Source organism: Triturus cristatus, chromosome 9, assembly GCF_964204655.1.
Source record: "Triturus cristatus chromosome 9, aTriCri1.1, whole genome shotgun sequence".
Taxonomy (NCBI): Eukaryota; Metazoa; Chordata; class Amphibia; order Caudata; family Salamandridae; genus Triturus; species Triturus cristatus.
In genome coordinates, this window is record NC_140592.1 from 532,291,694 (window position 1) to 532,314,710 (window position 23,017).

General features: G+C 48.7%; 1 protein-coding gene across 1 annotated transcript in view; it reads left to right on the forward strand.

The window, feature by feature from the left end:
* ATG2A (autophagy related 2A) overlaps positions 1–23,017 on the forward strand; it is a 2,561,659-nt gene that overhangs the window by 1,194,675 nt on the left and 1,343,967 nt on the right. Inside the window, exon 24 of the mRNA XM_085625535.1 lies at positions 7,158–7,264. Coding sequence (XP_085481661.1) covers positions 7,158–7,264 — 107 coding nt within the window. The remainder of the gene's footprint in view (positions 1–7,157; positions 7,265–23,017) is intronic.

Below are 23,017 nucleotides of genomic sequence, written 5' to 3' on the forward strand. Positions count from 1 at the left end.
CTGTGTGATATGGTGGAGGACGTGCTGCCCCAGTGCCCGGAGGAGGCCCGGACATGGCTCTTGCCGAGGGGCGGGATGCAGCGCGGCATGCAATCCGATGTGGACTGGACAGTACGGATTCGCTGTGTAGGGCAATGTCTACCACGGTGGCGCTTCGTCGCCACGCCTGGCTGCGGTCCACGAGTTTTTCTGGGGATGTCCAGAGCACCCTCATGGACATGCCCTTCGATGGCAGTCGCCTTTTTGGCGACAAAGCGGATAGTGCGCTGGAGCGCTTTAAGGACTCCAGGGCTACGGCCAAGTCCTTGGGCCTCTTGGCCCCGCGCCCGCAAACTTACGCTTTTCGTCCCTTTTGTGGCCAAGGAAGGGGCGCCCCCTCATGTCTGACTAGCCACAGGCCGCAGAACCAACCTCCGCGCGGACGTGGATTCCGCCGAGGCGGTACTGGGAGACAATGTGCCGGTCCGTCCACATCTACCCCAGCAGCATCCGCCTCAAAGCCCTCCTAGTCCGAGCTTTCAGGCCCATTCCACGCCAGTGGGAGGCAGAGTTCGCCATCACCTGCTCCACTGGCGCACCATCACATCGGACAGGTAGGTGCTGCAAATCGTCCGAAGGGGCTACTCCCTCCCCTTCGAGACGACCCCTCCAGCCATGCCACCGCAGTGCCACCGAATTTCGGGGGATCACTTGCAACTTCTGCAGGAGGAAGTTACGGCCCTCTTGGCTAAGGGGGCCATCGAGCGCATTCCTGGTCCAGAAGTAGGTTGTGGTTGTTATTCCCACTACTTTCTGGTTCCCAAGAAGGGCAAAGGGGGCCTACGCCCTATCTTGGACCTCAGGAAAGTCAACACCTTCCTTCAGAAGGAGAAGTTCAAGATGCTCACTGTAGCTCAGGTTCTGACTGCCCTAGACCCTGGAGACTGGATGGTAGCGTTGGACTTGCAGGACGCTTACTTCCACATCCCTGTCCTGCCGGCCCACCGGCGTTACCTGTGATTCACGGTGGGCCAGGAGCATTTTCAGTTTACCGAGCTCCCCTTCGGCCTCACCAGTGGCCCTCGGGTGTTCACAAAAGTGATGGCGGTGGTCGCAGCTCATCTGCACAGATCAGGGGTTTCAGTCTTCCCCTATCTCGACGACTGGTTGTTGAAGGCGGGCTCGCCCCAGGCAGTCGTCTCCCACCTCCAGACTACGGCAGACCTCTTGCATTCGCTGGGGTTCTCCATCAACGTGCCGAAGTCGCATCTGAGTCCCTCCCAGCAGCTCCTCTTCATCGGGGCGGTTCTGGACTCAGTGCAGTTCCGGGCCTATCCTCCGGAACAGCGGGTCCGGGATATTCAGGCTCTGATTCTCATCTTTCGGCCTCCATCCTGGCTTTCGGTCAGGTTGGTGCTGCGGCTTCTGGGTCTGATGGCCTCCTGCATCCTGTTGGTGCATCACGCCAGTGGAATAAATTTGTGGCATGGTGCACAGCAAAGGCTGTGGATCCCCTGTCTGCCCCTCTTTCTGAGGTTCTCCTCTTTCTTCTTTCTTTGGCCCAGCAGGTCTCTGCTCTGGGCACCTTGAATGGTTATCTTGCTGCAATCTCTGCCTTCTTAAGGCTTCCTGATCAGCCTTCTCTTTTCAAATCCCCTGATGTTTCTCGCTTCTTTAAGGCCATTACTCGCATGTTTCCTCCTGTCCCTTTCGTAATGCCTCAGTGGGATTTGAATCTGGTCTTGACGTTTCTGATGTGCGCTCCCTTTGAGCCACTTCATAATTGTCCCCTTTGTCTCTTGATGCTTAAGACTGCTTTCCTGGTAGCCATCACCTCTGCTAGAAGGGTGAGTGAGCTCCAGGCTCTCTCTTCTAAGCCTCCTTTTCTTTCTGTCCATCCGGACAAAGTTGTTCTCAGGACTCGTCCTTCCTTTCTCCCTAAGGTGGTAACTGCCTTTCACATCGGGCAGTCTGTTACGTTGCCCACCTTCTTTCCGCCTCCGCCTCCGCCTTCCTCGAAAGAGGAAGAGAGGCTCCACCGTCTGGACCCAAAACAGGCGCTGTCCTTTTATTTGGACCGCACCAAGCAGTTCCGGGTGGACGACCAACTCTTTGTTGGCTACGTGGGCGCTAAGAAGGGACGGGCGGTACATAAGCGAACCATCTCAGTGGGTCGTTTTGTGTATCAAAGCTTGTTACACCTTGGCTAAAAAGGAACCTCCTGTAGGGCTGAGGGCCCATTCCACTCGGGCCACTGCGGCGACAACTGCCCTGGGCCGGGGAGTCCCCTTGCAGGACATCTGTCTGGCAGCAACATGGGCCTCGCTGCACACGTTTGCTAAGCATTATTGCCTGGACAGCCAAGTCCGGAGAGACGGCTTCTTTGTCCGTTCTGTTCTCCAGGACTTTCTGGTGTGATCTTGGTTCGCAGACCCACCACCGGGGTTGGTATTGCTGGGGTATCTATTCTAAGGTGAGGAATCTAACTAACGTGTTTCTTTCAGATGAACAAGTTACTTACCTTCGGTAACGATATATCTGTAAGAAACATTAGTTAGTTTGATTCCTCACCGACCCACCCATCCTCCCCGTTCTGCGAACCGATTTCTAGGGTTGAGGTTATCCCTTTCAGAGCCCTAGAATTTTTTGCCACCAATGTCGGTCTCTTGCATGGCTCTGCGTTCCTGGCGCGGAAAGCTATGTACAAGAACTGACGTCAGCGCGCGAGGGCGGCGTCTAAGTACTCCGACGACTTCATCCCGGTGCACGACGCCGACGACTGATGCGGAGCCGCAGACGACGCCTAGCGACCCGCAAGGGTATTGCGGACGAAAAATCTTTCCGGATCCAGCCTGGGGATATTCTAAGGTGAGGAATCTAACTAACTAATGTTTCTTACAGATATATCGTTACCGAAGGTAAGTAACTTGTTCGTTTGTAGAAAATGTCTATATTTTACAATTTCCTTTAATTGGGTTTTGTATACTATATATACTTGTGAAAATATTGTCGGTTAACCTGTTCACCTCGAAGGCAAAAAATGGGTGGAATTGATATCAACACACAGACGAGGTCTGCTTATGGCTCCAATGATGTCACGCGGAGTCTCATGCGGAGCCGTTCCATTGTGGCGTCCTCGTGGGAGAGCTTTGGAGAAAAGATTCTGCGGAATGCTGCCCATTGGGTAATTCAAAAGGTAAGGAATCCACAGGCATATTCTGTATCCACCATAAAAAATTTTTACCGAAGGTAAGTAACTTGTTCTTCAGAACCATGAGACCGATATGCTTTATTTTGGTGTCAAAACATAGGTTTTGGGGGTCAAGTAGTGTTCTGCAGATATTAAAGTCAGTGTACACCTTGCAAGAACTGCACATTGTCTTTGACAGTTATCTTGAACCATGTGTCAAAACATGCGAGAGAATCAGGCAAAAGTCTACAAGTGGGGCAATTGACCTTGCCTGCATCAAACATTCGACACACATGCCTGCGCAACTTGATAAATTCTGGTCATCAACATCGAAAAGGATAAACTTGAAGATGTTATCTCACCAAAACATTGCTTATGCTTCAGTTAACACTGAATTTCCAATTATTGCAAATTGAATGACTGTCAATGAGGTTTTTGGTGCCTGCAGAGATATATTCACAAGGTACAGGCCATATTGTTCAAGAACGTAGCAAATTGGAGGAGGCTGACCTTCGTGTTATGACACATGTTGAGTGAGCAGTTTGAAATGGTTCCAACCAAGCCATTGTACTGTCAAATGACACAGATGTTAGTATTGTACTACTTAGATTTGTTGCAATGTTCATAAGTCAAGGATTGTCAGAGTTATTGATACGTTATGGAACAGGCGAGAAAAGACACTTAATCCTGCTTCATATTCTGTACAAGAAACTTGACCCAGAGATGCCCAGTGTTCTTATCAATGCACATATTCTTACGTGTGATGACACTATGAGCAAAATTTGAACAAAGCTTGGAGCTTTAACTGCCCAACCTTTGAAGATTCTAAAAGAATTTGCTGAGACAGAAGAAGGATGTGACTGTTAAGGCGTAGAAAAATACCTTGTGCGTTTATGGAAAACGAGTTCTGACTGCCACAAATTTGAAGATCTTCGGTACAGTGAGTTCAAGAGATCAGCCCCGCTAAGTGACCTTCCACCAACTTCATATTGTGTGTGTGTGAACACATTAAAAGAGCGTTCTACTTGATCAAAAGATGTGTATGTATTTTGGATCATGCCTATTTAGAGAAAGATCCATGTGAGCTTTGTTAGGAAGATATTGACGGGGTGCTAAAACCTATGAAATTTCTAAAGCCTTTATCCTCAGAACTTACACATACATGTACTTGCAAAACCTATGCTACAAAAAGATGTTCCTGTTGATATGCTCTTCTCAAATGTTCAACATTCTGAAAATGTACCACGAGCGATTGTCGAAACAAATAATCAAAGTGAACTATGAAAATGTGTCCAAAACAGGAGCGATAAATACTATTTCTCATCATATTCAGATCATAAACATTGTTCAGTGTATACATCAAAGGATTAAAAAAAATATGATTTGCTTCATTCCTATATATGTCTCTACAGCCTCTATTATAGCCACCATTTTGGGAAATGGCGGAAGGGTTGCTCTGAGGTGTTAATTTCTGTCTCTATAAGACTACTTGACCCCCTAAACCTATGTTTTGACACCAAAATGAAGTAGATAAGTCTCATGGTTCCTGAAATATTACATCATCACTGCAACAGAAAGCCATTTTTAAAAATGTTTTCCAGAAAAATTTGGCTCAGATCAGCAATGTCTACCCAAGCAAAATGACTTAAAAACGCAAATCAAAAATTTAAATCTCTGGACAAAATTATCTTTACTGAAGTATATCAGGGGGGTCAGGATTAAACTGGGGTGTAATGGGTTATGATGGTGAGTCCCAGGGACTACCCCCTCTAAAGAAATGCCACTGTGCTGCTGAACCTAAACATACTTTAAATTCTAACTTCAGAGATAGAATATTTTGGTAAAATGGGAAAGTCCGGATTAATCCTCAAGTTTCATAGTTGCCATGGCTAAAACTTCCCCACGGTCCCAAGTGTAGTGGTGGAGGTTGGGTGTGCCCACCTAGGGGAATTGCACACCTAGTATGAGGGACTTTCTCAAGGACTTTTTATATAACTAGCTACCTCAACTAAATCTGTTTCTAAGTCCTCTTAATGTTTACAGACAAGAGACTAAAGGCATAATGAGATTATCCTAAGATTCTGTTTAATTCCAATTCAAATATTCCCTTTGTACACAGGACTTCCAAAGGTAGCGATAGCAAGCACGGAAGGCTTCCTTGAAGGTGAAGTACGGGTATATTGACTCAGATGCAGCATAACATAGCATTTGTAAATTTCTGTCTCTTGTAGGGACTAGGGGCATAATATAGAGGTCAGAATGGAATGAAAACCTCAAAATAACTCCACAACTCTCTGTCCACTCTAGGAACATGCTTCACTTTTTCTATACCCACCTTACACCCCTCACCCCACCCTACTGACATCAATGCTGCCCTCGGTGACATCACAGACCATACCTTTTTAGCCTCTAGGAAAATGTTTGCAAGCGCCCATACTCTAGATGTTGCACGTCTGTTATTGTTTTATCAGCCTAAGACTTAGCGCATGATATTGTTATATTTCCAGATCACTCCTATGAATGCCTGGTCTAACTTCTATTATATTTATCATATGTATTAATCTAACTATGCAGAACCAACAGTACCACAATAATAATAGCTGCAATTATGATACTAGTAGAAATATTTTAGATTCTGAGTGTACAATTTTATTTGTAGATTTGTTAGCTGCATGCTCTGTTGGTATTCAGTCACTGATGAACCTGCATGTGGTGCATCTTAGGTTCATAGCTGTGTTACATCAGCAGATACTGGCTGAGTCATCAAAGGGCTCACAGCGAGCCCTAGACATTGTGGAGGAAGCTGAGGGACCTGAACCTCGGGCACTGGAAGTAGCCAGGCAGGATCTGAGCCCATCCATTAAACCTGACAAAAAAGGACGGTGTAGGGAATTTGCAGCAAGCTGGGGCTTCAGGGAGTCTGATGGATGGGAGCTAGTACTGAGTGCTGGTGGAACCCAGAGCAGTGCCTCTTCTGCTGGCAGTGTGATGTATTTTTTCTTTACCACCATTGGACTTCTCTCTTCCGCCAGCTGGATCACATCGTAGTGGCAGGGTCCGAATGCTGGGTGAGTCAGTGTCTCTGGAAGCTCGTCACTACCACCTAGGTATCAGAGGAGGCAATGAAGCAATTCACCTGATCTTCACAGGAGTGCAGTCTGAATGGCGCTCAACACTGGACAGTGCCACGGATTATACTTCAGGCACTCTCCGTTGCAAGCCTATGGGTAGAGCTTGCCACAAACTGCAGCTCCATGGATGCTGGAATAAAGGAGGTTGTCAGGAGATGGATTCCTTCATCATTCAGTACTCAGGGACTCTACTAACAAAATGGCAGGTTATGACTGAAGAGTAAAAACTGATTATGTGGTGACTGACAAGTACAGCTTCCAGTGGTAAAAACAAGCGGTAGTGGCAGTGCATGGTCTGTTGCCCTTCTCTTTGTGTACTGTTTATTAATAGTGTACGCTTTATACGTTTGTTAAGCTGTTATACTTGGATTCCCAAGTGTCTTATTCTGTCTGCCGATGTGTTCCATACTCCTAAAAGTGCATGCTCATATACCCCTTGCTCTTCACACTGTTCTTCATGAATCTCCAAATTCCGCAAGCTGTGTTCATGTTTCTTAAGCTTCTTACACTGTGTGAAGGAACTCCAGGTTTCATTTGCTCGTAAATCCTTGCACTGTAAAATGTGACCAATAAACCACACACTGTCTCTCCATAAGCTAACCGGTCCCGCTTTTGCCCCGGTGGTTAAAATGGAAAAATGTTAGAGCTCAGCTAGCAGGGAGATTATGTTGGGTATCATCCTGCTGTGTTTCAAACCCTTCATATGCTCTACGAAGTTTGATTTCATAGGACCACTACCGCAGAAGTACTGAGGACACTCTTTTATGCTAGTAGCTATGTGGTCTGTGTTATTTGATGCAGGTAGCAAGTTTCTCTTCACCCAGGCCTTATGTTCTCTCTTTCTCTTCTTTCTGCAGATAATGGATTTCCTGGATGTTCTGGATGATCCCATTTTGGGCTACACACCACCTACAGTGATTACTGTGCTGCACACCCACCTCATCAGCTGTGCTGTGGATTACAGGTGTGATTTTCTGTGCACCCGAATTTCATACAGGGATTCATAGAAAACAACACAATTGTAGTTGCTAATTTTTCTTTCAGTGCTCTCTAGAGACTGCTGATACCCATGGTCATACGTGATATAACACAGGTCTCAACTGTGGTTTCTGTACTAAATTCTTGAGAAATTGTGTTGAGGATACACATTGAGGATAAGCGATACACTTCTAGACTGTGAACACAGGTGTGTCGTTATCGTATGGTGCCCACACGTACCAATGTACGCTATTACAGGTTTGTATAGTGTCTTTTATTGTCTTTACTTAACAAGATATTGAATACGCAAAATATATAGAAATATTCTTGTTGTGATAAGATGTGAAAAAAACCAAGAGTCCGAAGAAGGGTGATACATTCTTTCACTTTTTCTGGGGTCGTCACTTCTCATCGTAGGTTAGATATTCCCTCCTCATCAAGGTCTTCAGTGCAGTCCTGCTAATAGAAGTAAGCAATGATCCTTGAAATTTTTTTATTGGTTAACAACACCGAGTTGATTGGGAAAAATAAAACCTGTCACAGCGTTGTTCACCACGTGAGATTTTCAAGACACCACACTTCGTCACACCAGTAGCCTGATCCCGGGCACCTCAGCTCTTCTCAGTGGCATTCCCCAACTGTGCTTTCACCATGGTCACCTTTTTCCCCAGCCCACCACCATTTTAGAAAGGCAAAATGGTTGGTTGATGCTTGCCTATGGCCACACGCCTCCTGAACTGTGGCATCAGGGTCACAGCTTCCTCATCCTTCTCGGAGCTGCTGGATTGTAGCATTTTAATGAGTGGTGGCGGGGCTTGTGATCTGTTTTTCAGCTCCCTTCGACTGTTCCTCTCTGTCCAGTTCTCGCTCCTGCCTTGCTCTTGCTCTCCATCTCCTTGTGCTCACCCTGCTCGATTAACTTCTCTGGTTGTCTTCGCATCTCCGTCCTCCATCTTGCTCCACCTTCTTTACTCCGCTCCCCTTTCTCCTCCTATTCCGACGTTTCAATGACATCAGTGTTCGAGACCAGACTGCTGCCATTATTCCCGTTCTGGCAAAGTATGGTGGCCATCTTGGATTCCTCTGCCATAGGGGCCGCACTATCACATTACCTTCCCCCAGAGTAGGGTTGTTCGGGCCATACCCTCAGCGGACATCTTAACAAAAAGTCAGCAGTCCCCAGAAATTTACCAGTTCCATGGATAGCCTGAAAAAAAGGTTGTAGCGCTAGAAACCATTGTAAGATCTTGGGATTTGTGTCTTTGTGGCTAGTTAACCAGGTGAAAGGGGCATGATCAGTTACCAGTCAAAAGTGCGTCCTAACAATTAATATTGCATAGCTTCCATGGCCCACTTGATAGCCAGACATTCTTTTTGCATTGTGGCATAATGATTGGCTCTAGGAAATACTTTGTGGCTGAGGTACATGATGGAGCAAATATTTCCTTGTTGATCGGGTTGAGACAAGACTTCACTTAGCCCTCTTCCAGAGGCACCAGTTTGTAGGAAAATATTCATTGAAAAATCAGGACATATAAGCGAGGGGCGTGACATAAGGCTTCTTACAGGGTATTAAAATTATATTCTTGTGCTTCGGTCCAAACCACCTGTTTCCTGGCATCTATGTGTGTAAGCAGATCAGTGAAGGGACTGGCTAGTTCAGAAAATTGTGGGATGAATCTGTGATAATGCCCCACTAGCTCCAAAACTGAGCGTACTTCTTTTTTGTATTGGGGTGTGGCATGTTCTATCTGAAAGAAACACGTTAGTTAGATTCCTAACCTTAGACTATCCCCAGGCGTCAGGCTGGATCTGGAAAGATTTTTTTGTCAGCAATACCCTTCCACGTCGCTAGGCGTCGTCTGCGGCTCCTCCTCCGTCGTCGGCGTTGTGATCGCCGGGATGACGTCGTCGGAGTACTTAGACGCCGCCCTCACGCGCTGACATCAGTTCTTCTTTTTACCGCGCCAGTAAGCGCAGATCCGGGAAGAGCATACCCTTTTAGTCACTTTTTGACTAAACTTTTTTGGTTCCCATTTCGAGTCGACCTCGACTCCTGGTGCCGGTAGGGATGCCTGGATTCAAGCCGTGCGACGCCTGTCACCGCCTGATGTCGGTCACGGATCACCACCGCCGCTGTCTCTACTACCTTGGGGCCGACCATGATGCCGAGTCGTACCTCGAAGGCTAGGCGGGAGCGGTCCCGCAAGCTGCTCGAGATCCAGTGGTCGGCTCCGCGCCGCTCAAGGTCCCGGTCGAGGAGGAAGTCGGGGACCGGTCGCAGAGCCGTAGCCATCACCGCTCGTCAGGGTCGAAGTCCTCGCATTCCGGTAAGTCGAGGCACAGTAAGAAGAAGTGGAAGAGGCGAAATCGCTCTTCTTACTCCCTTCGCCGGTCGCGCGACTCGGCTGAAGGTTCGGGTGGCACCACCCGTGCGGCTCCGTCAGAGCCGCAGGTGTCGCGTCCGGCCCCATACCCTCCGCTCCCTGGGTCTGATGCCACTCCGGCGGAGATCCAAGACTTCCTCGTGGCCCCGTCGTTGACTTCGGTCCCGACGCCGCAGGCCCCCGTGGGATCCAGGCCTGGATCCCGGTCGACGCCGGCCGACCTTACGACACCGGAACCGACCCCTTAGGTGCCGGCTTCGGACAACGTCATCCCCAGGTTTAGTCCTGGTCCGGGCCCGGTGCCGTCTCCGCCGCCGATGGATGACTGATTCATCTACCGCCCAGCTCCGACCTTTCCACCTGTCTACCAGGAGTCGGATGATGGGGATGATTGGGAGGGGTCTGAGGACCCTCTGGCACAGCAGTGCCAGTTATCCCAGGACTGGGCAGAAGAGCTGGGGGATGCCAGTGGTCTTGACACCTCCCCTGACACTGGCTTCATCTCTCCTCCTTCCGTGGCTACGGAGGAGGGTGCTACCTATTCTGTGGTGCTGCGCAGGGCTGACGAAGCCCTTCAGCTGGAGCTTCCTGCAGTGGCCGTGAGGACTGACCTCCTCACTGAAGTGCTTCAACCGCCAGTAAGCTCCTCGGAGCCTCTGCTGCAGTTCAATGAAGCACTGACGGATGTTCTGATGGGCACCTGGTCCAAGCCCTCCACAGTCCCTCCTGTGGACCGGAACGTGGCCCGGCGCCACCGCCCCGGGCGACCCCATCTTTCTGTCGGTGCACCCCACGCCTGAGAGCCTGGTTATCCAGGCCTCTACCTCCCAGACCGCCTTCCCGTCCACTCCCCCGGATCGGGAATCCAAAAGGTTGGAATAGCATGGGAAGAAACTGTTCTCCTCTCTTAGTTTGGGGTTTGCGGTCTATCAACACCGCGTGCCTTTTGGACCGTTACACCCACTCCTTGTGGGATACGGTGGCGGACGTGCTGCCCCAGTGTCCGGAGGAGGCCCGGACACGGCTCGCCCAGGCTCTTGCCGAGGGGCGGGATGCGGCACTCAATACGATGTGCGCTTGACACAACGGACTCGCTAGGCAAAGCAATTGCGACCACGGTGGTGATTCGTCGCCACGCCTGGCTGAGATCCACAAATTTCTCTGGGGATGTCCAGAGCACCCTCATGGACATGCCCTTCGATGGCCGTCGCCTCTTTGGCGACAAAGCGGATAGTGCGCTGGAGCGCTTTAAGGACTCCAGGGCTACGGCCAAGTCCTTGGGCCTCTCGGCCCGTGCCCACAACCTTCCGCTTTTCGCCCCTTTCGTAGCCAAGGCAGGGGCGCCCCCTCACGTCCGCCTAGCCACTGGCTGCAGAACCAACCTCCACACGGTCGCGGACGTGGATTCCGCTGAGGCGGTACAGGGGGACAACGTGCCGGTCCGGCCACATGTAAACCAGCAGCTACCGCCTCAAAGCCCTCCTAGTCCGAGCTTTCAGGCCCATTCCACGCCAGTGGGTGGCAGAGTTCGCCATCACCTGCTCCACTGGCATACCATCACATCGGATAGGTGGGTGCTGCAAATCGTCCGAAGGGGCTACTCCCTCCCCTTCGAGGCGACCCCTCCAGCCATGCCACCTCAGGGCCACTGAATTTCGGGGGATCACTTACAACTTCTGCAGGAGGAAGTTACGGCCCGCTTGGCCAAGGGGGCCATCGAGCGCGTTCCTGGTCCAGAAGTAGGTTGTGGTTGTTATTTCCACTACTTTCTGGTTCCCAAGAAAGGGCAAAGGGGGCCTACGCCCTATCTTGGACCTCAGGAGCGTCAAAGCCTTCCTCCGGAAGGAGAAGTTCAAGATGCTCACCTTAGCTCACGTTCTGGCTGCCCTAGACCCTGGAGACTGGATGGTAGCGTTGGACTTGCAGGACGCTTATTTCCACATCCTGGCCCACCGGCGTTACCTGCGGTTCATTGTGGGCCAAGAGCATTTTCAGTTTATCGTGCTCCCCTTCGGCCTCACCAGTGCCCCTCGGGTGTTCACCAAAGTGATGGTGGTGGTCGCAGCTCATCTGCGCAGATTGGGGGTTCCAGTCTTCCCCTATCTCGACGACTGGTTGTTGAAGACGGGCTCGCCCCAGCCAGTCGTCTTCCACCTCCAGACTACGGCCGACCTCTTGCATTTGCTGGGGTTCTCCATCAATGTGCCGAAGTCGCATCTGAGTCCCTCCCAGAAGCTCCTCTTCATCGGAGCGGTTCTGGACTCGATGCGGTTCCGGGCCTATCCTCCGGAGAAGCGGGTCCGGGATATTCAGGCTCTGATTCCCATCTTTCGGCCTCTATCCCAGGTTTCGGTCAGGTTGGTGCTGCGGCTTCTGGGTCTGATGGCCTCCTGCATCCTGTTGGTGCATCACGCCAGATGGCGGATGCGGGCTCTGCAGTGGGACCTGAAGTTTCAGTGGGCCCAGCATCGGGGCAACCTGTCCGACCATGTCTTGATCTCAGAGGGCACTGCAAGACAGCTGCAGTGGTGGCTCACGGACCGCGACTGGGTCAGTGGCAGATCCCTCTCCCTACCCCAACCAGAGCATGTAGTAGTGACGGATGCGTCCCTCCTGGGATGGGAGGGCCACATGGGAGAGGTGGCGATCAGAGGCCTCTGGTCTCCGGCGGAGTCTCGGCTCCATATCAACCTTCTGGAGCTGAGGGCGATCCGGCTTGCACTGAAGGCATTCCTTCCTTCTGTCCGGGGAAGTGTAGTGCAGGTGTTCACGGACAACACCACCGCCATGTGGTATTGCAACAAACAGGGCGGGGTGGGGTCGTGGACCCTTTGTCAGGAGGCTCTGCGCCTCTGGACATGGCTGGAACGTCAGGGAATCACCCTGGTGGTTCAACATCTGGCGGGTTCTCTGAACGCCAGAGCAGACGAACTCAGCCACCGGTGCATGATGGATTACAAATGGCGTCTAAACTCGGACGTGGCGCAAGGCCTCTTTCGGTTGTGGGGAGAGCCTTGGTTAGATCTATTCGCCACCGAAGAGCACGCGCAATGTCAGCAGTTCTGCGCGTTGGAGTTTCCAAGGCGGCACTTGCTAGGAGACGCTTTTCGTCGCGAGTGGAGTTGCGGTCTGTTGTACGCCTTTCCGCCTATACCACTTCTGACCAGAGTGCTGAAGAAGATCAGGCGCGACCGGGCCCAAGTCATCTTGGTGGCTCTGGATTGGGCATGAAGATACTGGTATCCCGAGCTACTCAGTCTGTCGATCGATCCCCCGATACGACTGCCTCTTCAGGAGGACCTTTTGTCGCAGCAGCAGGGGACGGTCCTCCAACCGAACCTGTCCAGCCTCCACCTCCATGCGTGGAGATTGAGCGGCGGCAGTTGATGCCATTTGACTTGCCTCCTGAAGTCTGTAATGTTATTCTGGCAGCCAGGCGTCCCTCCACAAAATCAGCATACGCCTGTAGGTGGAACAAATTTGTGGCATGGTGCACAGCAAAGGCTGCGGATCCTCTTTCTGCCCCTCTTTCTGAGGTTCTCCTCTTTCTTCTCTCTCTGGCCCAGCAGGGCTCTGCTCTGGGCACCCTTAAAGGATATCTTTCAGCTATTTCTGCTTTCGTACGGCTTCCTGATCATCCTTCTCTTTTCAAATCCCCTGTTGTTTCTCGATTCTTTAAGGGCATTACTCACATGTTTCCTCCTGTCCCTTTCGTAATGCCTCAGTGGGATTTGAATCTGGTATTAACGTTTCTGATGTGCGCTCCCTTTGAGCCACTTCATAATTGTGCTCTTTGCCTTCTGACTCTTAAGACTGCTTTCCCGGTTGCCATCATCTCTGCCAGACGGGTGAGTGAGCTCCAGTCTCTATCTCCTAAGCCTCCTTTCCTTTCTTTCCATCCGGACAAGGTTGTTCTCAGGACTCGTCCTTCCTTTCTCCCTAAGGTGGTAACTGCCTTTCACATCGGCCACTCTGTTACACTGCCCACCTTCTTTTCGCCTACGCATCCCTCGAAAGAGGAAGAGAGGCTCCACTGTCTGGACCCAAAACGAGCGCTGTCCTTTTATCTGGACCGCACAAAACAGTTCCGGGTGGACGACCAACTCTTTGTTGGCTACGTGGACGCTAAGAAGGGGCGGGCAGTGCACAAGCGAACCATTTCTCAGTGGGTCGTTATATGCATTAAGGCCTGTTATTCCTTAGCTAAGAAGGAACCTCCTGTGGGGCTGAGGGACCATTCCACTCGGGCCACAGCGGCTACTACTGCCCTGGGACGGGGAGTCCCTTTGCAGGACATTTGTCAGGCAGCAACGTGGGCCCCGCTGCACATGTTTGCCAAGTATTACTGCCTGGACAGCCAAGTCCAGAGAGACGGCTTCTTTGGCCGTTCCGTTCTCCAGGACTTTCTGGTGTGATCTTGGTAAACAGACCCACCACCGGGGTTGGTATTGCTGGGGTATCTATTCTAAGGTAAGGAATCTAACTAACGTGTTTCTTTCAGATGAAGAAGTTACTTACCTTCGGTAACGATATATCTGTAAGAAACATTAGTTAGATTCCTTAGCGCCCCACCCATCCTCCCCGTTCTGCGAACTGATATCTAGGGTTATGGTCATCCCTTTCAGGGCTCTAGATTCATGGCACCAGTGTCGGGCTCTTGCATGGCTCTGCGTTCCTGGCGCGGAAACTATGTACAAGAACTGACGTCAGCGCGCGAGAGCGTAGTCTAAGTACTCCGACGTAATCCCGGCGATCACGACGCCGACGAATGACGCGGAGCCGCAGACGACGCCTAGCGACGCGCAAGGGTATTGCTGCCGAAAAATCTTTCCGGATCCAGCCTGACGCCTGGGGATATTCTAAGGTAAGGAATCTAACTAACTAATGTTTCTTACAGATATATCGTTACCGAAGGTAAGGAATTTGTTCGTACAGCTTCTATCTTATTCATTTGGGGTTGAATTGTGCCCTGATTAATAGTGAACCCCAAATAGTCAATGCGATCAGTAGCAAAAGTCATTTTACTGGGATTCACAGTGAACCCTGCTTGTGTGAAGGACCTTAAGACCTGTTGTAAGTAATGTTGCTGTGTCTCCCAATCAGGGATATAGACCACTATGTCATCCAGGTATGCCACCCCGTATTTGTGATGTGCTCGTAATAAGAGATCCATCCATCTCTGGAAGATCGCAGGGGCCCTATGAAGACCAAAAAGAAGTAATTGAAACTGGTACAACCCCGATGGTGTGGAAAAGGCAGACTTTTTCTTGTGCCCTTCTGTAAATGGTATCTGCCAATATCCAGCGTTCAGATCAGTAGTGGACATGACTCTATCATCCCCCAGTCTCTTCACTAATTCATCCAATCCAGGCATAGGGTATGTGTCAAATTTGGAAATGATGTTCAGTTGTTTGACGTTTATATAAAACCTCAAACTACCAACTTTTTTTGGCACTAGGACTACTAAGGAAGGCCAAGCACTTTGGGAAGGCTCTATAATGTCAGCTTTTAACATGGCGTCTACTTGTTCTAGGGCATGACATAGTGCGGCGGGGATGTGATATGGTTTGCGTCTAACTACTTAGTCACGTAGGGTGTGGATGTCATGAGTGACAAGGGTAGTTCGCCCTGGCTTATTGGAGGCCAGCATATTGCGTTAACACGGATAATAGCTGTTGTTTTTGTTCTTGTGTCAGTTGGATTCCCATATTCACTTCCTCCTGTTGTATGTCCATAAAGGTCTGTAGAGGAGTCTCTAAGGGTTTTGTGAGATTGATATATCCCACTGTTATGGTGGAATTGGTTATTTGAGTTGGGGGGGTTCTTCCCATTTTTTAAGCTGGTTGACATGATATATCTGTCCTGTCCTTCCTTATTGCGGTACAGCTACTCTGTACGTCACAGAGGGTATTTGGTCTATTATGGGGTAAGGTCCCTGCTATGTAGCTAACAGTTTTTTGTCAGTAGTAGGTAACAGGATTAATATTATCTACAACAGAGAACGCCCATAAGGTCGCCCATGGGAAAAGGCATATTTCTTGTGCTTTCTCTAAATTCTCATTTACCTTTCCCCATGAAGTGGCCAGGGTGTCATTTAGAGTGGCACTGTATGTTAGTAATGGTGTCCTCTCATCTTCCTCTTCTTACCACTTCTCAGATGCCATGTCAAGTAAGGTACAGGGTCCTCCCAAATAACTGCTCAATGGGTAGAAGCCTGTGGATTTTTGTTCATGGGTGCGTATGGCAAAAAATACCTAGGGTAGTTTTCTTTCCCAGTCACGGCTTGTGTTATCTATTAACTTCTTCTGTATAGTTTTGATGGTTTTATTGTACCTCGCCACCTGACCGTCGGTTGGAGGGTGATACACAGCCGTTTGGATCTTGTGGATACATTAAAGGGTGTGCACTTGCTTTATAAAATGAGACATAAAAGGAGTACCTTCGTCTGTCAGTATCTCCTGAGGAAAACCCACTCTAGGAAAAATGAAATCATGGCTTGCCTGAATGCTTGGATGGTCATGCTTGTTACAGGGATGCCTTCAGGATAGTGTGTCGCATAGTCAATCATGACCAAAATATATTGATGTCCTCTGGCAGACGGGGTTGGGGGTTCAACCAAATCCATTCCTACTCACTAAAAGGGGATCTCAGTCAATCTAACAGCATTTGTAAAGCGCAACACTGTTACCCCTAGGGGTATCTGGGTGCACTGATAGGGAGTGGGTGTAAAGGGGCTTTTCATATTCCCGGAGGATTTTTAATTGGCACCTCGGACAGGTAGCTCAAAACCTGACTACCTCTTTATAGACACCGACCAATAAAATCTCTCCAATTTATATTTCAGTGTATTCTCTTGCCCGTAATGTCTGCCCCCCTGCCTGTTTATGTAAAAGATGCATGATTTACTCTCGGAACGCTATTGGGACCAAGAGTTGTTCAGTATGTTGTGTCGGACCCTGAATTACACATTATAACAATCCCCATTTGACGCACAAGTATGGTCCTACCTGTTCTGGGATGCTGTCTCGTATTTGCAACTAGGCATGCACCAAAGTACTGTCATCCTTTTAGGCCTTCCGGAAACTTCGGGGAGGGGTCTTGTTCTCCTCTGGAGAAGAAAGAGTACAAGAAATGGAGGGTTGGGATAGTGCCTGGTATCTCTTTCTGTCTCTTCTCTTTTCATTTTGGGTTTTTATTAGTCTGTCCCGGGGTGTGTCTATCTCAGTTTCAAAATAGGGAGCCTCCCGTAATCAACCCGTCATTTCAACCTGTTTTGTTATGCTGGCAAGATACTCATCAGAATAGGGTAGATCAGTACCTTCTCTGTCAAGAAGGGACCCACCCCGACCTTGTGTATCTGCAGATGCCCATGTATTTCCAGCAAGACTTCTGCTGTGAGGTATGTTTTTATATATGCTTGTACGCAAGCTACCCTAACAGTCCCCCCATCTTTTAGTTGCTCCAATGGTATCAGATCCTTGCTTATGATGGTATGATGGCACCCCGTATCCAGAAGAGCTATAATAGGCCTCACATTTAAGTGGATCATCTTTTTATAATGCTCTCTCGCTTTACCTGTGACCAGGACCCTCTCCCGGGAATACCCTACTTCCATGTGTTCAACAGGGTCTGGTTTTAACAGACAATGTCGCGCTATATGTCCCCACTCAGCACATTTAAAACATTGGGGTCCATGGGACTACCGTGATCCGTCTGTGGGTGGTTTCACAATTGAACGTAAAGTAGTAGAGGGTTTACTATCCCCTCCTTGATTCATATTCCTAGACACTAGTCAGGTGAATACTATTGGGATTCTTGGTAAATGAGTTTTAGAAGTCGTGCCCGATGATATGCATATGCCAACTCTACTGCTGTCTGTGCCGTAAGATTTGGATGTTGTTTGACCCATGACCTGGTGTTGGAAGGTAAAGCTTCTATACACTGCTCCAAATATATTTTGTCAGTGACATCGTTAATGGTGGATCTAGAGGGTTGCAACCACCGATTTTCTAAGTCTCTGATTCTAAAATATAAAACCTTTGGGTTATCTCCAGAAGTCCATTTCTCCTTGTGGAAATGGTTCCTATAATATTCCTGGTTGCTTCCCAGGCGTTCTAGAATAGCTTTTTAGATATGTTATTTGGATTATGCCAGGAGGATTGGCCTCTTGATACGTCACCTGCAATTCTCCTGACAATAGAGGGGCGATGTATTGACCCCGCCTCTCTTGTGGCCAAGCTGCTGTAACAAAAAAATTGCCTGGGTCATCACTTTCCTCAAATCTTTGCAGTACCAATCCGGGGACATTAGGATGTAACCCGGCACTTGGAATGGTATCCATTAACTATAGGATAGCTGTATCCTGGAATTGTTGATTTGTGAACATCTGAATAGCCTGTTATTTTAAGCCAGTTTGAAAAGCCTCTCTATCGTTCTGGACATTCTGTGTCAGCTGCTCAGTTATCAACTGCAGATGATGTTGGCCTTCTGCCAACTGAGTGACCATGACCTCCAGAGTGATGTGTTGTGTCATCTCGACTCTGACACCATTATCCCACTTCTGACACCACTGTCGTATTGTCTGGTGTCGACATATACCACTGTACACTATTATAGGTTTGTATAGTGTCTTTTTATTTTCTCTCTTTACAAGATATTAAATACCCACAATATATAATTACTCTTGATGTGATAAGATATGGAGAAAAAAAACTAGAGACCAAAGAAGGGAGATATAATCTCTATATTTCTGAGGTCGTCACTTCTCGTCGTCTGGTAGAAAAAAGGATTCCCTCTTCATCAAGGTCCTTATGGCAGTCTCGGGATAGAAGTAAGCAATGACCTTTTAAATTTGTTTTATCTGTTAACAACATTGAGTAGATTGGGAAAAATAAAACCCCTCACAATGTTTCTCCACTGAGTTCTTCAAGAAACCACACACTCGTCACACCAGTGACCTGATCCCTTGCACCTCAGCTCGTGCTTTGTGGCATTCCAAAACTGTAATTTCATCGTGGTCTCTTTTTACCCCAAGCCCACTACCATTTTAGAAAGGCAAGACGGCTGGTTAGTACTTGCCATTGCCGCAGTCCTCCTGGACTGCACCGTCGTGAGTCACAGCATCATCTTCCTTCTCGGAGCTGCTGGACTGTAGTGTTTCAATGAGTAATGGCGCAGCTTGTGATCCGATTTTTGGTTCCCTCTTGCTGTTGCTCCTCCCTCCGTCTCGATCTCGCTCTCTGTCTCCTTGTGCTCGCCCTGCTCGATTAACTTCTCTGGTTCTCTCTGCATCTCCGTCCTCCGTTTCGCTCCACCTTCTCTACTCCCCTCCCCCTTCTCTTTGTATTCCAGCATTTCAATCTCGTCAATGTTAGAGACAGAGTCGGATTGGGCTCATAATTCGGCCCGGGCACCCTCAAAAAAGTGGCTCACCTTGTTAAATCTATGAAATAGCATTAGACTAGTCTAATTAGGCTCATTTTTAGAGAAATGTTTGATAAATTATGTATTTTTAAAGCTCTTAGCTACAGATACATTGGTGAAAACTAGAAGGCGGGTGAGACGAAATAAAGTGGCTCAAAAGGCCACAACTCCTAATGTGGCTATGTTTGCAACCTGTCTGTTTTTTTTTAACCTGCATAACTGGTATTTCAATGTGCTGGTGTGTACGAAAATGAAGAAAATCACTTAGGGCTGGTATTTTTTGCCTCCGATCAATATGTACTTTCAATTGTTACTGCTCCAGCGGAAAGGGCAAATTTACATATCCTCCCTATGTCCCAAACTCGTCACCACATTACTCACTCATACATTCATTCATTGGTTGGGCCCATACCACCAACACTCATTCGTCTCACTCGAGTCTGCGCACAGGAGGGAAAGAAGTGCTGGACATGTGAGGGTACCTTGTTACCTATCGAAAGAAATTCCTTTACATTATATACATCTGTACCTATAGAATTCTAACTTTAACATCAAGACACTCCACCACTTGGTCGATGGACCAATTAGTTGGACTGGTTGATGGTGATTTAGAACCAGCTAAAACGCATTTAAAGTTTCGGACCCTTTCGATTAACTTTCAATACCTTATTAAAGAATCACAAACTCATTCCTTATTAATCAATGTTTAGTTTATCTAAATAATTCACTCTGACAACATATTCAGGATTACAGTTCAAATCAGATTTCTATTAAGTGATTCCCAACCTTTGATCTTGAACACAAATTGACAGAACATTTATATTTACCTAAATTTGAATATTGACGACCATTTCCAGAAGAACCCGTCAACCCACAGCATAAATCAGTAATCCCTTCAGATGGAATCGTCCTTTTGTAATCAAAGAGAAACCCAGGTAAGTCCAGGAAATCTCTCTCAGCACGACGCAGTCCCCACAATTTAGCCAAGGTACCAGGTAATCGCGCCAACGAACCAGCAAATCGATCCTCCACACCAACGGGATAATGATACGGACTTTTTTCCTCTTCTAAATTCCCCCCTTATATACCTTTTTTCTCTCCTTACTTTTAGGACAACGTGCAACAATTTAGGAGTAGAAGTGTTCTGATTGGCTAAATCCTCTGAATTTTGTAATACTTTTCAATATTCCCAGGTTTGCCTGTTTCCCATGAGACCGGGCATGACATCCCCCCAATTGTATTCTTTTTCGTAGTTTCACAGGCGAAAGTTCCGAAGTAACAACATGTAAACCTTCTTGTACAGGTCGCTATTATCCTCTCAGTCATTCACACTACTTTGGGTCTTGGCAGTCCTCCACGTTCCTATCCTTGACAAGGAACATTTTGTCTCTCTTCGGAGGTCGCCTGGAGATCTTCAGAGCCATCCGAGTCTACGCAGTAGGCATCGCGCTCACATGACGATGGCCACTCCCAAACTCCATTTTAAGTACTGCGGCCTAGTAGGCCCGAATGCCAACTTAAGCAAATACAAACATAACGGTAATTAATATATAGAAATGAAGATTTTAATGTTAAACCCACACTAATCCCAATATATATCAGTATTTTCCTAGCTCGTAGCAACATTTAAAGCAATAATACTCACCATTCTACAACACTGGAAGCACAAACCATCACAAAAGCAACATAAATCATGCAATTCTCTATTTTAACACATCCTACGGTTAGTTTGCGTACCATAGTTAATCATTTAATTGTTAGCCATGCAATTAGCATTTTAGTCCCACGTGTAATTCGTGTTTATTCAGGTGTAAATGGTTGATTAGTATTTCCACTCCAAACTAATTAGTACAAATTAATATTTAGAACGATTACGTATTTAAATTTCATGCAAAATAGAGAAGGTATACAACATTTTGCTTTACCTGCTCCATCATTACCACAGTTTAAAATTTGATTTAATGACCTGACAGTAGTTAAAACTAAAAAAGGCATAAAAGCCTTGTTAAGAATACTGTCACGATCCGGCTGGATATCTGCACGAGTGGCGATCCCGCCAGAAACCTGGAAGAACTACAAGTCCCAGGTACCCCGGCAGTCCACGAGTCACGTTGTGGGTGTGTCCCGAGAGTATAACTACACGTCCTCTCCTTCACGTCCTGGCCGATTATTCCCGGACGTATCCTGAAGAGCTACGACAGAAAGAGTTCACGGTGAACCCGTACTGTCACCCGTCTACAGAGATACGACCTCTCGACCCCTGTTGAATCTCCGCCTTTCCCGGCGACCGCCAACGTCCCTCGGAACTGGCCGGGGAAAGGTTTCCTGTTCCTGGCTCCCGTCTCCCCTGAGAGACCGGAGTGGAGGCACCTTCCTACGGTGCCCTTCGTCACCAGTGGAGTACCGGAACGGGTACTTCCACCTTGGCTCTCCACGCCTCTCGACTCCTCCGAGAGAAGAGGCGTAGCGCCGAGAGACCACCACGCCCAAGGATTTCCGGCGAAGCAGCCAAAAAGGTAATTCTCGTTCACAGACCTGCCCAAGGATTTCCGGGCATTCACGGTCGGTAGGTGTTGCGCTCCTCGGCTCAAGGATTCGGAGCCTGGCAGTAGTAGCGCCTTCACCTACCTACACATCTCACCGCGCCAATTGGGCGTCGTTCAGTGAGCTGGAAGACAGACTCTTGGGAACTACCAGAGGCCTCTTGGTCCAGCTCACCTCACTCACCGAGCACTCATTCCCCCTGGGGTTTGTCCCCGCTAAACGGAACTTACCGGACTCCAGTGTTGGAGATACTTAGCCTACGCAAACGCCCAGTCACTTCAGCGCCCCGCACCTCAGTAGGTGGGAGGAGACAGCAGGTAAGCGACTCACACTTAGGGGGAAACACGGTAGGGGGAGTTCGAGTCAGTCGACTATCACTCATTGTGTGTTTGTTTCCTTCTAGGTTTCCGTCCCCACCGTTCCTGTCTCACTTCCCTCACTCACCTGCCTCCTCCGTCCGCGTGTGTAACACGTCCTCCGGACTAGGGGCAGATGGGAGGTGGAACCCATATAGCATCAGCGTCATTCCGAGGAGAGGAAACCCGCGGGTACGCGACAGAATAATCGGCCCACGAAAATATCTCCTCCTGATCACGCTGATCATGGCTACGTTAGAAGAAGTGTTAGCCTCGCTAGCCCTGATGCAGGCGGACTTAGCCGCTTCCCGGTCGGAAACGGCCGCCTTGCATACACGTATGGATAGATTCCAACGAAACCCCTTCGATGCCGGGGCCTCGTTTCCCTCACAGTCCCCTTTAGGTAGTAGTAGAAATGCCTGCCCAGGTCCCGTTGGCCCCCCCTGAAAGGTTTCATGGAGACGTACATAAGGTCCAGGTGTTCATGACTCAAGTCATGCTACACTTCCACTGTAAACCGAAGCTGTTTCTTACCAATCAGGCCCGGGTGGCCTTCTTAATTTCTTACCTGGCAGGAGACGCGGCTCAATGGGCCGTTCCCATCGTCCGCAGGGACGAAGCCCTCCTATATGATTGGGACGCTTTCCGCAACGCATTCGAAGACACCTTCGATCGCAGAGCCGACACCTTTGCGGCGGACCGCGACCTTCTAACCCTCCGGCAAAAACCAAATGACTTTCTGGGCTATAGGAACAGCTTTCGTCGGTTGGTGGCAGAGACCGACTGGCCGGAAACCAAGCAGTCGGCTATCTTTTATCAAGGGCTCACCGATGAGCTGAAAGATGTCATTGCCCAGATCGACCCACAACCCCAGACCTGTGTTGCGATGATGGAACTGGCCTCCAGGTTGGAGCATCGTCTCCGTGAACGAAAAGGGGATCACAGAGGAAGAGAGAAAACGTCCGGCTCCTATGACAACACCCGACCTCCTGACCACACGAGTTCCAAATCGGAACCCATGGAAATAGG